Below are 14,819 nucleotides of genomic sequence, written 5' to 3'. Positions count from 1 at the left end.
TTCATGTACACTGATCATGTGTACCGTTGGTATTTATATCGTCCTTTTTCTTTTTTTCTTTGAAGCCCCCTCCATATTCACCTACAATGCCGTTCAGGATTGGAGGGCTAGCCTCCATATCGTCAGATACCCCTCACGGAATACACGAACATCCAGATCCACAAGTTCCTCAGCCCACGATGCATCCTGAACAGCATCATCACCACATGCACCCAGATTTGCATTCTGAATCTCATATGCAAGAACATGTTTCTGAACATTTGCATGCTGAGCATCTTCATGAACATTTACATGCCGAACATTTACACAACCACTTGAATGAGCACATTCACGAGCACATCCACCCAGAGCACGTCCACGCCGAGCACCTTCATCCAGACCACATTCATAAACATATGCACAAACACCGCATACCCCCACCACCATCAGCTCCCTCAACCTATACCCGCCAAAAACTCCGTACGACCCTTTCCCTGAAAAAACTGCTACCAAAACCTTACACAAAAAAGAAGTCCCCCTCCCCATCCACCAAACGCTCCAAACAAGTTACCCGAGCCTGCAATCACTGCAAAAAGGCGCATCTGGCATGTGATGATCAACGGCCCTGTCGGAGGTGTAAGCATTTGGGCAAGGAGGATTGTATGGATGTGGAGCATAAGCGACGAGGTCGGCCGAGGAACTCGAGGAGTAAGAATCGAAAAAGGTTCGAAGTTGGCTATGAGGAGGAAGAGGAGGAGGAATTTGGGTTTGCCGCGGCAGCTGAACCAGAGTGCTGTGAGGTGGAAGTGGGGAATGAGTAAAGCACAAGTGGCAGCGAGGTGTCAAGATAGGGTGTAATGGTGAAATTGGAAGAGGTTCAAAATGAAAGTGAAAAGTGTAACACGTATAAAGAGAGACAAGCCTAAGACAAGCAAATGCCACACAAAGTGCACACACACACACGCCGTACACAATCAGAAAACGCATCAACCTTCCCAGTGGTAGAGAACATTGTAGACTGTGTACGGACTGACCATTCAGTGTAATCATTATTTTTTGTTTAATAATCAAAAAATTTATAAGTAGCCTATTCTCTGCACCTAGTGTGCTCCCTTCGATCCAAATATACCATTACTTCTAATCTACCCCACCAGCTCATCAATCACCTTTTTTGTATCTGCGTACACATCTTCCACCGATTTTAAGCACGATACCTGCGGAGCAAGAGTTAGTACAATGTCTATGAAGATGCAGCATCATGGCTGGTAGATTACCGTCTTGACTTTTCCTTTTGCTTCATAGTGCTCAATGACGGGGAAACTCGTGTCCTTGAAGGTTTGGAATCTCTTCTTGATGGACTCTATATTGTCGTCCACCCGGCCGCTTGTTTCGCCTAGATGGGGAGCAATTGCGATAAGTACGTGGCCACAAATCCCCAAAGGGTTGCCCACAGGGTGTCCATAGGGATCCCCATAAGAATCCCAATCAAGGGATGCCCCGTGTACCAATGTACCATGGAAAACAAGACATACCTCTCTTCAAGAGACGCTTGAGCATTTCTTCTTCTGGACACTCAAAGTAGAGGATAAATTTTCCCTCGCACACCTATGGCATAGGTATGTAAACACTACGACATTTTAGCACGGTCACCTATTCGCATACCTCCTCTTCAAACTTGAGGGCCTGGTCCATCTTTCGGGGGAACCCATCCACCAAGAATCGACTTGAATGCGCCTCCTTCATGGCCTTGTGCAAGAGAGCAATAGTAATCTCCATGGGTACAATCTGACCCTCCTTAATGTAGCTGTTGATAAGCTCTCCGTATTCGGATCCTGATCTGTTTTGCTCGGCGCGCAGTAAATCTCCAGCTATATACGCGGGTACACAGAATGGAACGGATTTTCGTTGGGATCTTTAGGTGAACACTGTAAGGTTGGCTTGCCGGGTCTTACCAGAGAGATGGACAAAGCCATAGTCACGAACAAGGTTCGCACACTGCGTTCCCTTGCCAGCTCCTGGCCCTGTCATAACGTGTCAGACAGAATACCGCGATCATGCTACATCCGACACGCCTACCTCCGAGGACAAAAACGACGGTCGTGTCATCTGGCAAGGGCGACAAGCTGAGAGACGCAGCCGCTGATGGGAGCTTGTGTGCAGCGGCCGGAACGACAGCCTCGGCCTTGTGAGTCACTTTTTTCACCGCGTCCGAGACTTGCTCCTTTGCCTTTTGTACCGCCTTTCCAGTTGCCTCTGTGGCTTGTTGAGCCTTGTGAACGACCGTCTCTTTGACATGCACCACCTCTTCTCGTGTCTTTTCGACCGCCTGTTGTGCTGCCTTCTGAGTGGATTGGACAACCTTTTCTGTTGCTTGGATGACCTTGGCTTTTGCCTCCTTTGCCTTTTGAGCAAGTTTTGACTGTTCTTCTTTTGCTACTTGGGCCACCTTTTCAGCTGCCTTTTTGGCAGCCTCTTCAGCAGCTTGAAGCGCTTGATGTTCTGCAAATAGATATATTCAGACGATCAGCGTCATAAATGTGATGATCATCTGCAAAAATTATCTCTAGTACCTTCACGTTGGCGCTGTTCAACGTGAGTCTTCCATGTGGCAGCAACGCCAACCCCTGTGAGAGCAACAATAAGGAGGGCAGGACCGGATATTTTTGGGTGAGGGCCTTTGGGAGCGTCAGGGTGCGCGGGCAAAGAGGTGCTGGCGTGGCAAACTTGTGGAGCCAGTGTCCTTGTGCTGATGAGAGATGGGTTACGAGCACGCCGACAAGACGGGCGAATGAGGGACCTCCACATTATGGTTTTTTAGTATGAGCCCAAAGGAGGAAGCCCGAATGGGGATAAAGCTTTGGAGTGTCGGAATCTATCAAGAGGCAAAAGCTCATTAGGAAGAAGCCGTGTGCAGAGCGACGAGGAGAGCGGTGAATGTCATGGCAACAGTACAAGCCACATCGCTCTGCGCGTGTCTCACGTAATCTGCGATCAAATCCCCCCGCAGTGTTCGAGCTGTCAAAAGGAAGCGGGTTGGTTGCCATACAAGAAAGATTCAATTGAAGAAAAAGACGAGGAAGAAGAATGAACTCCTTTATTTTACTTCGATACTTTTCAGCAGGGAATCGAGAAGGAAAGAAGCCCGAGACAACCATCAGAAGACGTATGCTTCAATGGAGAAAGCACGGCGAAACACGACAAAGAACACTCTTGCAAAAGCCTTTACAACCATTAGACAAAGACATAACCAGAAGGCCTATTCTATCGCCTTTAAACTCCTTCGCTCCTTCACTCAAGTTCAGGTGCAACAGACAATAGAGACGAATGGTGTCCTCATGGGTCGCATAAACAGGACTCTCACCTATTCGTTCCAGTCGCTAATGCATTTCATCCTCGCCACTCTTGCACTATAGCAATGATAACGAGAGGGAACGTGAAGAGGCAGCGATGCGTAAAGGGGCCATTCATTTTCTTCTCCCTCTTTTATATCATCATCTCTTCCAATTCATCTCTATCCATAACCCATGGGGACTGACATTCGCTCACATGCTATGTGTATAGTAGATTAGTAAATTTCTACATTTTGACAGGGTCTCGCTTTTTTTCTTCCTATTTCCCTTGGGGTCACTTTGACAAGTTGCTCATCACATCACATAAACGCATGCCCACGCACGCACGTCCGCACGCTTACAGACGGGCGGAGAGGGCACAGACATTACACACAGCTGTGAGGGTCCCTGAGATTCACTCCACACTTTGCGCCCTTCTTTCTATTTCATCCTTGCTCTGCGTTGCATTTTCGGCCTTTTGGGTGCATTGACACACACGCGTCCATCTGTCTGTCTATCTGTCTAAAGTGTGTGAACGAGTTTACTTTACCCTTTTTCATTGCAAAGGATTCGACCACAGGTGCACCAGGTTCCGTAGCGCGCGTTACTTGATTCCCTTCCCTTTCATTATCCATTTTTCGCACGTCTCCGCAGACACAACTGCAATTGACAGGTTGGAGGTAGGATATAAGAATAATGTGTGGCATTCACCTTCTCCCTTGTGGTTCTCACTGCTTTTTGCAACCCACTTTTTTAGACATGGCCTTTTTTGCAGGTCGCTCATCCAGAGGCCATCTGGTCAATCTCCTTTGCGATACCTCTTCCACGCCTTCAGACCGATTGCACTCTACTACGACTACGAGTTGCTGCTACAATCCTTCTCCTTCTCCCACCACTACCCATACTTCGTCTTGCTCTTCTCCCACGCCCCCTCAAGACTCATCACCTCCAGCCTCGCCCGCTCTCTTTCACTCCGCTTCACCTGTTTCCTTAAGAGAGACTCCACTGATGGATACGCCGACCTCGCTCTTGGGTATGGTCGTTTTGCGCGTTGGTCGCGTTTTTCGTTTTGTGTACGGCGTGGAAGGTTTTTGACACATCAGTCTTAACTCCTCGTTAGGCTCGGTCTCGTCTTGCTCGTCTCCGTCCTCTTACACTTGTCCCCTGTTTGATATACCCACAAAATCAACTGGGAAACGGACGGCACCCGCGGGTCCCATCGTGCAGTCACCTGTCAAGTCGTCGACATCGGTTCATGCCATGGCTCATGGCATGTCTCAAGGTATGCCTCAAAGTATGCCTCACGGTATACGGCACGGTATGCCTCGCACCAGTCGTGGAGAGGCACTGAACAAGGATACCATCTCGGATGATTCGATTGAGAATGAAGAAAAGGAGAGGCGATACATTTGCAAGGAGTGCGACAAGGCGTTTACGACGAGGTGAGAGTCTTCAAATACCCCCATTTGGATTGTCGCATATTCCCAACTAAACGATTTTGATGGTAGTGGCCACCTGGCACGACATTTCAGGCGCGTTTTCTCCGAGTTTTCACTTGTCACGGACACTCCTTCTTAACCATCCACGTCTCTACAGGATTCACACGGGCGTCAAACCTTTTGCCTGTCTTCTCGAAGGCTGCTCTTCTCGGTTTTCCCGTCAGGACAACATGATGCAGGTAGGTTTTTCCGTTTTGCTGGTCCCAAAGTACAACCACGTCTCACATTCTACGCTGCCCACCTGTTGATCAGCACTACCGCTCGCACATGCTCAAACTCCAGCGCAGCGACACAAGCGGCCAATCCTTTGTTCTCCAGTTCAATCTTCCACCCGTTATGATGGGCACGTCGCCAACAAGTACATCCCGTCCCAACGTGGTCTTGAACCCGTCCTTTCAGAGAATGACCCCGAGGACGAGTCTGTCTGATGCACCCAAGAAGCGACGCCGACGGTCCAAGGAGTAGGAGTCGCCATCATTTTGCATGGCTTCTAATGGTTGTGTTATAGGGGATATATGGAATGTACATGTGTACGAAATATCCTTTACGTCGTGGTTTTGGTATTGTACGTTTGGGGCGTGGAGATTATGTGTGTGGGTATGGTGAGATTTATGCATCTGTACAGCATAATAGTAGTCGTGATGGGATATTGGACAAAGCGAGATACCATATGGATTTTTTGAATATGAACAACAGCAGTATTTTACGTTATCGTTAGGTAGGGACCCGACATATCCCGGGACGCGAAGCTAAGCACCGTCCTGTGCATGGGTAATCTTCTGAGACTTCGCCGTGCTGAGGACAATAACTTTCCAAATCGTCTGGACTTGTGTCAATGATGGTCATTCGAATTTCTGCCCTATCAACTTTCCATGGTAGGATAGAGGCCTATTATTGCTTTAACGGGTAACGAAGAATTAGAGTTCGATTGCGGAGAGACTCTGAGGAACGGCTACCACATCCAAGGAAGGCAAGCTTACTAGAAGTCGCTCTCCATCGTAAATTCTCCTAAAAGATGTGCCATACGGAGCGTGTTGTACGTACATCCCAAGCGCATAGCGAAAGCCACGCATTGATACTCTCAATGCAAATGAAAAACGCAACGTAACCATAAAATACAGCAAGACCCCTAAACGCCCTCAAAAATGCAATCTACACCAGCGAAAGCCGCCACTAAACCTGCAACGCACTTTCATCTCTTGTTCACAACTACAATGCACACAACGTCCTTCCACGGTCCCCGCTCGGCACGTTTCAAGACTCTTCCACCCGTCACAGGCGATATTGGACCAGGCGGGTATGACGTTGACCAAGTAAGTCACTCACAAAATGCTAAAATCGCACAATATGGCATGTGTGTAAAGTACGATTAGACAACCACCTTTACAAGCGCCCATAAACCCATTTCCAAACTCGGATTATGTGTTCGTACAGGTCAACGGTTTCGGACACCCTCCGCTGAGGTACCATACCAATCATCTTTTACACTCATTAAGAGCACTTGTCTGACAGCGTTTATACCCTAGTCCCCTGGTGTAGGCACCTACGATCCTCCGTTTTTGAACACACTAGATAAACCAGCTGTCAGCAGATTAGGCATCCTAGCATCCAAATCGCCCAAAAGTAGCCTCGAATCACAACTGACTCAAGTAGGCTTCAATTTTTTTGTTGGTTTGCATATGTCATTATTTATATTTTTTTTGAAGACTTTCACAATGGTTCCTGGCCCTGGTATGTCCCTGTCATTTTGTATGTAATGATTCAGATGTTGATTGTTTTATTAGGTACATATGATATCAATTATGCAATCGGCCGACATGTGTTCAATGATGATAGGTTCCGGATTTACAAGTCAGATAAAATCCTTAAAGTATATGAAAAGCTCATTGTCGTTCTCGTGATTTTGACTGGCTTTGGTTAATGGTTGGCTTTGTAGAGAGACGAGAAGAACAAGACGCAACTCGCGGAACTTCGTAAACTCCTCGGTGCTGGTGATTTGTTTACGGATAAACGGGCGTGTCGACGTATGGCACATTTAGCGTTGTATTATTGAGGTATCGTTTAGGTCGCTGTAGCGTAGTGTAGTCAGTGATTGTTGGTAGCACAGCTTGGTTTAGGTAGAGGTAGAGAAAACAGCAGCAAAGCATAGTATGGATAGTCGCATCTTGACAAATAGAGGTATTTTCAGCTCCCAGGAAAAGTGTCCCAACACACTTTGATTGTATGTTCACTTTTCTACGTTCATATCGCCGTACACTGGAAATGCACGTTGCATTTTATCCATGTTTTGGAAGATACTTGACTAGGCATTTCTACCATCGCGATGAAACCCATGGGACGTGATAGGTAGATGGGACACTTATATCGGTGAGCACGCTTGGCGGATGATTTTTGGATGGGGGTAATCCAAAGCTAGATAAAAACAACCAGTGAATACATAAACGAATAAAAGACCAATAACGCCATGTACTCACACAACCAACGTTCATCCCCACATCCCCATCCCGGCCTTCTTTCAATCCCCCTTTACTCTTGTCCCACCCCCCACCTACCAACACCAACCCCGAGACAAAGCAGCCGGTATCGGGAGGTGAAGTTTGCTTAGAGGATAGGATGGTAGCTTCGAGCTCGGTCGGTGTCTCGTGATATAGGGTGTGGTCAAGCATGATGGCATTTATAAACGCCCGTGGAGAAAACACCTTGCTCATATCATGTAGCACTAAATTACGCAAAGGATGGTCATGACTCTCGTAGCGGATAAACCACCACCCCTTAATGTACTTGATTCGTTCAAAGAGATCCTCCATCCACCTTTCAAGCCCTCCAAAAAACTCATAATATGGCCCTGTTTTCCATTCGTCTGGGAGATGGTTGTCGTTCAAAAGCATGACAAAGTTGATCGTACGGTGAGTAATGGGCGTGTGTCCAGAGAGTTGGGCCACGAGGGAGGTAACATCGGCACAGAGGGAGAGGATCATTCCACGGTATTGGACCATGTTATCTACCAAGAGTTTGTCTAGGTATTTTTCAGTGGATTTGGGAGGCAGGTTTGGCATAGGCGTCGAAGGATCTAGTAGTGTTCCAACTGTCGCAGCATTCAATCGGGATACAAACTGCGTGAGGCTGTCGAGTACCATTGCCACAAGGCTCGAGAATCGTGTCATTGGCACATCCAAAACCTCTGGATAGGCACAACAAAGTGTCTCGAGCAGATTGCTTGATATTCCGTCATTTAAATGCACCATGGCATTCGATTTCAATCCCACCATTTCCGGCACGATGTCCTCACTTTGAACGGTTCTTAATAAGCCCGGACCCACGTCCCCCTTTTGGATTGCCTCATCCACGACATTGACCCAAGCCTCTTCCCATCCGCTAGCAATAACGTCCCCAAGCAATGCCATCAATGCCCTTCGATCAACATTATCCTCCGCTCGTGCCGCATAAACCATCTCACCCACCGCATGTAAAACCCTCTTTCCACCACTCTTGGACGCAAAGACAGTACGAAGGACTTGAACAGCGACACTCAAATCTGGTAAAAGGAACATATACTCTTGGTTAAATCCTCCAAATCGGTACCGCATCGGCATCACAGTGTGAAAGAGGGCAAGATGAAAGAGCGCTGTTCGATATGCCGGGGTTGCCTTAAATTCAAACGGGTTGAGATGGTCTGCGATGGCTGAGAGGGATTCGAGGAGCCGTCGGGGAAGATGTGTGGGATTGGAGATCAAGGTCAACGAGTGGAGGTAATACCAGTGAGAAAGGGCCGTAGTGGAATCGACACAGATCCATAATCGGAAATTAGCATGGACAGTCTTGTCGGTCATATTTTGGAACCGGTTTCCAAGGACTTGCAAGGTCCGTCCGTCCAAGAGGTTTGCATTCAATAGCACTACCCATCGGCCCTTCGCGATAGCTTCCTCGACAATCCCTTCGACATCCACACCTCTCCCAACCGCCACAAAGAAGCAAGAGCTACTCATTCCCTTTCGGCTCGCCACAGCCCTCACAAGAGCCATGGGATCCTCCTCGCAACCTACGTTCACATAGAGTATCGGCCTATAGGCAATAGACGCTTCGACAACCTCTGCAACAACACCAGGCTCAACATCCACCACATCTCCAAACACTCGCCCAACAATTTCCTCCATGACCTTCCACACTGCATCTGGTCTCAAACACTTTAGCACCAGCAACCGCTCCACGATCCCCAATTTCGCCCACTTGTGCGGAAATTTCGCCGTCCACGGCTCATGTGCTCTATATACTGCCTCCCAGCTTGACTCAAATTCTGGTGTAGTTGCCAAATTCGCAAACCGAACAAAATCCAAACTAAACTTTTCGGCATCAAAAGGAGGAAGTTTCGACAATGACTGGATTTGGTTCCATTTTTGGGGTGCGAGCCAGATCGGTGACGGATTGGGTATCTCCTCGTGAGATTTATGTGTCGGCGGAGCACGGTTGTTGATTATAAAGTACCGATAAGCATCCGGGAGGTGTATACCCTCTGTGCTCACGGCCATCAAAAACCCTACCAGTACCCTCTCCCCTCTCTCAAGCCCTTTCACCAACCGCAGCATTTCACCCACACACGCGCGTTTCGCTTCGGCAAGTCGCATTGCATTCCCCTCTGGTATGGATCCCAACCCCCTCACACAGGACTCAATAATCGTTTCCATACGCATCAACCACCACGGCTTGACTCGTCCCATCTTGATGACGACATGACATAAAGTGGCACCAAACCGCGCTATACTCTCATACCATTCTAAGTGCGTTCGTAGATCCCGTTCCAGCTGGCGGAGCGATTTGCCTGTTTGCAGGATTGCCATACTTTGCTCGTGAACACCCACTAAGGAAGCGTACAAGTTCCCTCCCCAAATGTCTGCTTCCGAAAACTGGACCAAAAACTCACGGCCTCGCTTGGATAGGGTCGATAATTTGTGCTTATTCGCCAGGAACTCTGTATTGAGCTCATTTCTCTTGTCAAACAAGCGTGGATCCTCTTTTTGGAGGATAGCGTCCAAGAGTTGCGCGTATATTCCATCCGTGCAAACCGACACGTCAATATGCGCCAAATACTTTTGCCACTCCGCGTCGATGCCCATGTTCCGATGCATCAACACGTACATTCGAAACCCGGGATCAACGATCACCTTTTCCCCTTGGACAACCGTCTCAAAGCCCATTCCGAATCTTCCAAACCCATCCCAAACCACTCGTTCGATATCAGGGCCGTCTTCAACAATAACAGACATCCCTTTTCGCATTGCGCGTACCAGCTGCTTTCCGTCCCGCACGACATCAACGGTTCTTTCCACCATTTGCAAGGGAGGCCATACACGATCCAGCGGATCAAACAACAATGGAAATGCTTCCGTGTACTTGCTGATAAACAATGCATCGAAAGTACTCTCATCCAGATATGCACGCGCGGTAAGACACATTTCGTGTATACGCCCGTCGGAAAGGTAACTTGAAAGCGAAAAGGTCGTAATTGGGATATTTGATAATTGGAGGTGGCTTTTCCAGTGTGTGAGATGTGACTGTCGGGTTTGGAGGTCGTGGCCCCCCAAGTATGCTATCATCCAGGCTGCCAACAACGTCTCCCCAAGCAGCACCCTTTGCTTCTCAGCCAACCCCTTCACCTCCCCTTCCCAAACCCCCTTACAAAATTCCAACGCCTCCTTTATCCTCATTGATTCCTTTTGCCTCGCTTCCGCCTCCCGAAACTTGGCCAAAACTTCCTCCTTTTCGCGTATCCGCCGATCAAACTCGCATCGCATGGTGCTCAATCGCGTTTCCATATCACTGACACGTCCCGTCGCCATTGCCACGAAGGCCTTCTTTTCGTCCACTCGCACCCCAAGGCCTTGCACCTCCTTCTTTAGCGGAGCGAGCGATACCATCATTGTATGATACTTTTGCACTGCAATAACCCACCCCGCCAAAATCCCCACTGCTCTCGAAATCCGATTTAAATCTGCAATATGAAATTCTGGCTGCGATATGCACTCTTCAACTCGCAACATGTGTGGTGTTGAGACGCTTTCTGGGTCGAATGCCGCTATATGGGATGTGAATCGGTCTGAAAGGAAGCGACGGGAGGCCTCCCACAGCGTTTCATTGGGACGGAGGTCAAATCGAAAGAGAATCAAGAGGGCTTCAAAGAGGGTTTGAACGGGCCGTGGGGGATTGATCATGGATTTAATCTATAAAATATTGGTCAAAAATAATGTTTGAATGTAGAATTTAAATGCAGCCTTTTTGGATACCTCGTAAAGCTCGTTTCGGGATATAGCTTCCACAGCTTTCTGGGCAGCCGACAAGGCTGGCAAGACTTTTTCAATTTGTCGACCATAAGCGGCTTTGAGGTCCGTCCACTCTGTGACGAGTTTATCCAGTCCGTCTGTTTCCTTGTTGATATCCGCCTTGGCCTTATCCAACGCTATAAAACAAACGTTTTCAGCATGTTTGAGAAAAATGCATTATTAGTTCACGTTATTTTGATTACCTTCCCTCTCATCCTCCATATCCTTCAAATACTCCCTTGTCCGCCTCGTGGTCTCCTCGAACGTCTTTTTCCACATTTGATGCCCCTCCTCCAATCCCTTCACAACACTCATTCCCCAAGCGGATTTCTCCAACGTCGTTTGCACCCCGTCGACTTCTTCCATGCATACCGCATGCTTTTCCGTGTACAACCTCACAAAGATACGCACGGCAGTATAAAGGGATGTGTTGTGTAGGATGGGTGTGGAATAAACTGGTACAGGAGCTTCATTGTGGATTTTTGAAAACAGTCCTGGGAGCAGGTCGAGGTGGTGTTTTGCAATGGGGAGTTGTGTAATGGGCTTGAATTTATATTGGAGGGTTTCGTTGCTGTGAGGCGGGATCCATTGCAGAGTACTCATGGCAAAGGGAATGGGGTACTTGACCATCGTACGTACAAATGTGCCTTCGTTGTTTGGGTGATCTTGAGGAATGGAAAGGATAATGTGGATTTTGGAGCAGATGTAAGAGACAAAGCGATGGTAAACAGTGTCGTCTGTCACTGGTGCCGAGTCACGTCCACGTTTTAACCGCTCCTTAAAACCTTCCAGTATATTTCCTTTAAGAACGGTTTCGAAGATGTGGTCCGAATATCCCCATTTCAGGACCGAGCAGAGTTCAGATGACGTTGCAATAGTTTCATTCCATTCTAGATAGAGTACAATAGACTGGTCTTGTTGAATTGCAGTTTTGAAGACGGATGCCAGCGTTTCGTTTATTTGCATTGGATACCGGTGCTCAATCGCCACCATCCCCGCCATCCAAGCTGCAAGTTGGGTCAGCAGGAACCGGTCCCCATGATGATACCCACAGAGGACGACATGTCCCTCACGTAACCCATGACAGATCCGTAGCGCGGTTCCGACACCATCAACATGCATGATGGAGCGAACGTCTTCTGGACTGGTATCCCCCAAACTTGGCAAATCAAAACAGAGTCGCTGACTAAACTCGTAGATGCTCTCAATGGGTTTCCAGGACTTTCTCAGCTGCGTTAACGTTCCCCTCCACCCCGTATGACTCGGCATATAAATCGTTGGATCATCCTCTGCAAACACATCGCGATAGGCGATGCCATCAAACCATTTCTCAATACCCTCTTTAAATGCGCCGTCGAAACGCTTTTTTGCATCCTCTTCCACTAAGCGATCACGCATCACCCGATGGCACGCATGTCCCCACATATGCACGATAGCAGTAGTCAGAGTTTCTGTCTCTGCTTGATTTGCCACAGCGCGCAGGACGCTCAAAGCGTCCCGAAGGTTGAATCTGTATTGCGGTGTAACGGGGGTGGGGAGAAAGAGGGTTTGAACGGTTGTAAAGAGTTCCTGGGTCGCCTTTAGGAGTGATACATGGAATCCATCCTGCGCGGGACCCATAATGTTCACCAATGAATCCGTTAAAAGATTGCCGGTCATTTCTTCTAACTTGGCGCAAAAATCGTCGTGAACGGCAATAGGAACAAAGTGACGAAGATATCGCGGGGAAATCCTTGTGCTTGTCCCTGGATTTAAGTTCATGGCAGAAACGATCGACAGCCCTTCAACTGTCACCCAGTCTGTCCCATTCTGGCCACCATACCAACCTCCCCGCTCCATCCACGTCCTCCAGAACTCCAACACAGAATCAGCACCGTCATTCTCATACCCAACATCGTCTATAAATGCATATAGCCTCTTCCCAGCCACGCATCCGATCGTTCCCCGGCGTTTCTGTATCAACCTCTTCTCCAACTGTGCTTTCAGATCCTTAGCTCGCGTTTCACTCACCAGGGATACCAAGACTGGTACACCATTATATCCTTCCAAGTTCTCCTCATTCAACCCGCATCGCACAGCAGTAGATTTTCCTGTTCCCGGCGCACCAACCACCATCACCCGATGTCCTCGATTGGTCAATAGTCGCATGAAATAGGAAACTCGGATAATGTCGTCCGTTGCGACTGCCCCTTCCAGACCGGGCGGTACAGTCACAGCAAGATCCTGCTCATTGGGGAGTGTTTTCCAAGGCTTCCAGCGCAAGAGCCGTGCATCAAAGTAATAATCGTACACGGTCCCATCTGTAGGAACCTCCACCACGACCTTGAAGCACCCGTCGTCTAATTTAGCCTCTTCGCGCAGCTCGGTAAGAGCCGTCGTCAGTACCTGCGTCTTGATAAACGCATCCAATTTTCGTCTCGTCTTCATATCCGGAAAACACCCAACAGACCACAATATTCCCGTAATATAGCTTGCTACGATCCATGCAAGCTTTTCCGACACCGTGAACCGCCCAAAACCGTCCACGGTCAACTCATCAAAGACTGAAGCAAATATACGCCAAGCCTGGGCGACCAGAATCCGCTTGGAGGCCAAGAGCGTGGTTGTAGAGGATATGAAATCCAGTATGGCGTTTCCAATGTGACGCTGCATGGCTTGAATAAAACTGTAGTGGGTCTCTAGATGTGGTCGGAGATCTTTGAGCTCAGTTTGGAGAATATGGTCCATCGAGATTTGATCCCCGTTCATGTGTATGATGGCGCTTTGGGAGACGATTCCGGGCGATACGTGTTTAAGAGACGTTGCTTCATGTAGAATTCTGACAGACTTGCCGAGATGCATTGCGGTTGATATGGATGAGAAAACGGTTTTATCTCTCTCTAGCTCACCCACTCGTTCCATTGCATGGGCGGGTACGTCACCGTCCATTACAATCCACGATGATCCGACAAGATTTTCAGATCTGTCGTCCTCTTCCTGGTTTCTTTCCACCGTCATTGCATGCTCGTTGGCCTTGGATACAATGGTGGGGAGCACGCCTTGAATGAACTGACTGGTGGCTTCATCATAGTATCCGCCCAATTGTTTTTCGTCCATGGCTCCAGCATGACAGTCATAGACTTGTAATGACTTTACGATAGAGTCCTTGTCCAACGAATCCAAGGCATGGTGGAGAAGGTGGATCAGCGTCGATTTGCCAGACATAGCATCGCCGACAATGAAAATAGTTTGGAAATGTGTGAGAGATTCGTATAACTGGATAGATTTTTGGAGGAGGTAGTCTGATATGGGTATTCCGAGCTCCAATCCTGCTTTCTGGACAGCTTGCTCTATCCTTATCATGGATATGCCTTTCGGATCTTCGCCAAAGACTTCCCGAACGACATCCTGTAGAAGCGACGTATCCCTCTTTCGCAATTGTGGTCCCACGACCATATTCAGCGCCTCCACAATAGTCGAAACCTCCTTCGCAACCTCGTACCCCTTTCTCACCAGAAGCGTCCCGGCAGCGTGCACAACAGCCGCCGCTTTCTTAACCGAAAAATCATACTCATTGGAGGTGGGGAATATCCCTCCAAGACTCTTAAAAACGGCAACTATCTTCTTGGCAAGGATAGAAGCACGCTGGAATCCACGCGCAATCAGCCCGTCTCAACAAACACTTTCATGTCGGGCATCCCTATCCGCCACAGGTCGGG

General features: G+C 48.4%; 5 protein-coding genes across 6 annotated transcripts in view; 3 read left to right on the top strand and 2 right to left on the bottom strand.

The window, feature by feature from the left end:
- The first annotated feature begins 50 nt into the window (after nt 1–50).
- SPPG_06713 (uncharacterized protein) lies at nt 51–1,067 on the top strand. The gene has a single exon (XM_016754915.1). The coding sequence runs from the start codon at nt 87–89 to the stop codon at nt 798–800; it is 714 nt and encodes a 237-aa protein (XP_016606360.1). The 5' UTR covers nt 51–86; the 3' UTR covers nt 801–1,067.
- On the bottom strand, nt 999–2,872 carry SPPG_06712 (UMP-CMP kinase). Its single transcript, XM_016754914.1, has 7 exons — nt 2,550–2,872; nt 2,056–2,478; nt 1,932–2,000; nt 1,642–1,847; nt 1,512–1,584; nt 1,254–1,372; nt 999–1,193 (listed from the first exon to the last, which is right to left on the bottom strand). Exons 1-7 carry the CDS (start codon nt 2,782–2,784, stop codon nt 1,122–1,124), a joined length of 1,197 nt encoding a protein of 398 aa, XP_016606359.1. The 5' UTR covers nt 2,785–2,872; the 3' UTR covers nt 999–1,121.
- A 1,696-nt stretch (nt 2,873–4,568) lies between these two features.
- Nucleotides 4,569–5,272, top strand: SPPG_06711 (uncharacterized protein; the record flags this gene model as incomplete). Its single annotated transcript, XM_016754913.1, has 3 exons — nt 4,569–4,750; nt 4,905–4,986; nt 5,060–5,272. 3 exons carry the CDS (start codon nt 4,569–4,571, stop codon nt 5,270–5,272), a joined length of 477 nt encoding a protein of 158 aa, XP_016606358.1.
- Nucleotides 5,273–5,900: 628 nt separating this feature from the next.
- On the top strand, nt 5,901–7,003 carry SPPG_06710 (uncharacterized protein). The gene is made up of 6 exons (XM_016754912.1): nt 5,901–6,120; nt 6,181–6,270; nt 6,334–6,456; nt 6,514–6,538; nt 6,592–6,677; nt 6,744–7,003. Exons 1-6 carry the CDS (start codon nt 5,953–5,955, stop codon nt 6,858–6,860), a joined length of 609 nt encoding a protein of 202 aa, XP_016606357.1. The 5' UTR covers nt 5,901–5,952; the 3' UTR covers nt 6,861–7,003.
- The window catches only part of SPPG_06709, a gene marked incomplete at both ends in the record, with an annotated part of 14,277 nt that continues 5,936 nt past the window's right edge, over nt 6,479–14,819 (bottom strand). The window contains 4 exons of one of the 2 annotated variants that reach the window (XM_016754911.1): nt 6,479–7,219; nt 7,282–11,022; nt 11,086–11,258; nt 11,325–14,771. In XM_016754911.1, the coding sequence (XP_016606356.1) occupies nt 7,049–7,219; nt 7,282–11,022; nt 11,086–11,258; nt 11,325–14,771 (7,532 nt within the window). Of the gene's footprint in view, nt 11,023–11,085; nt 11,259–11,324; nt 14,772–14,819 lie in introns of both variants that reach the window. The other variant, XM_016754910.1, reaches the window with a different exon arrangement.

This window comes from Spizellomyces punctatus (assembly GCF_000182565.1).
Source record: "Spizellomyces punctatus DAOM BR117 chromosome Unknown supercont1.12, whole genome shotgun sequence".
Classification (NCBI taxonomy): Eukaryota; Fungi; Chytridiomycota; class Chytridiomycetes; order Spizellomycetales; family Spizellomycetaceae; genus Spizellomyces; species Spizellomyces punctatus.
Note: the sequence above shows the minus strand (reverse complement) of the source record. Positions and strands in the feature narration are given on the sequence as shown.

What these genes read in the sequence shown, in the direction of transcription:
- SPPG_06710 (XM_016754912.1), top strand. Translation starts at nt 5,953, where the DNA reads ATGCAATCTACACCAGCGAAAGCCGCCACTAAACCTGCAACGCACTTT. An exon ending in GCGGGTATGACGTTGACCAA is followed by an intron (nt 6,121 to 6,180) that starts GTAAGTCACTCA and finishes AAGTACGATTAG; the next exon opens with ACAACCACCTTTACAAGCGC. An exon ending in TTCGGACACCCTCCGCTGAG is followed by an intron (nt 6,271 to 6,333) that starts GTACCATACCAA and finishes TTTATACCCTAG; the next exon opens with TCCCCTGGTGTAGGCACCTA.
- SPPG_06713 (XM_016754915.1), top strand. Translation starts at nt 87, where the DNA reads ATGCCGTTCAGGATTGGAGGGCTAGCCTCCATATCGTCAGATACCCCT.
- SPPG_06712 (XM_016754914.1), bottom strand. Translation starts at nt 2,784, where the DNA reads ATGTGGAGGTCCCTCATTCGCCCGTCTTGTCGGCGTGCTCGTAACCCA. An exon ending in CGTCGTTTTTGTCCTCGGAG is followed by an intron (nt 2,001 to 2,055) that starts GTAGGCGTGTCG and finishes ACGTTATGACAG; the next exon opens with GGCCAGGAGCTGGCAAGGGA. An exon ending in TGGCTTTGTCCATCTCTCTG is followed by an intron (nt 1,848 to 1,931) that starts GTAAGACCCGGC and finishes CCGCGTATATAG; the next exon opens with CTGGAGATTTACTGCGCGCC.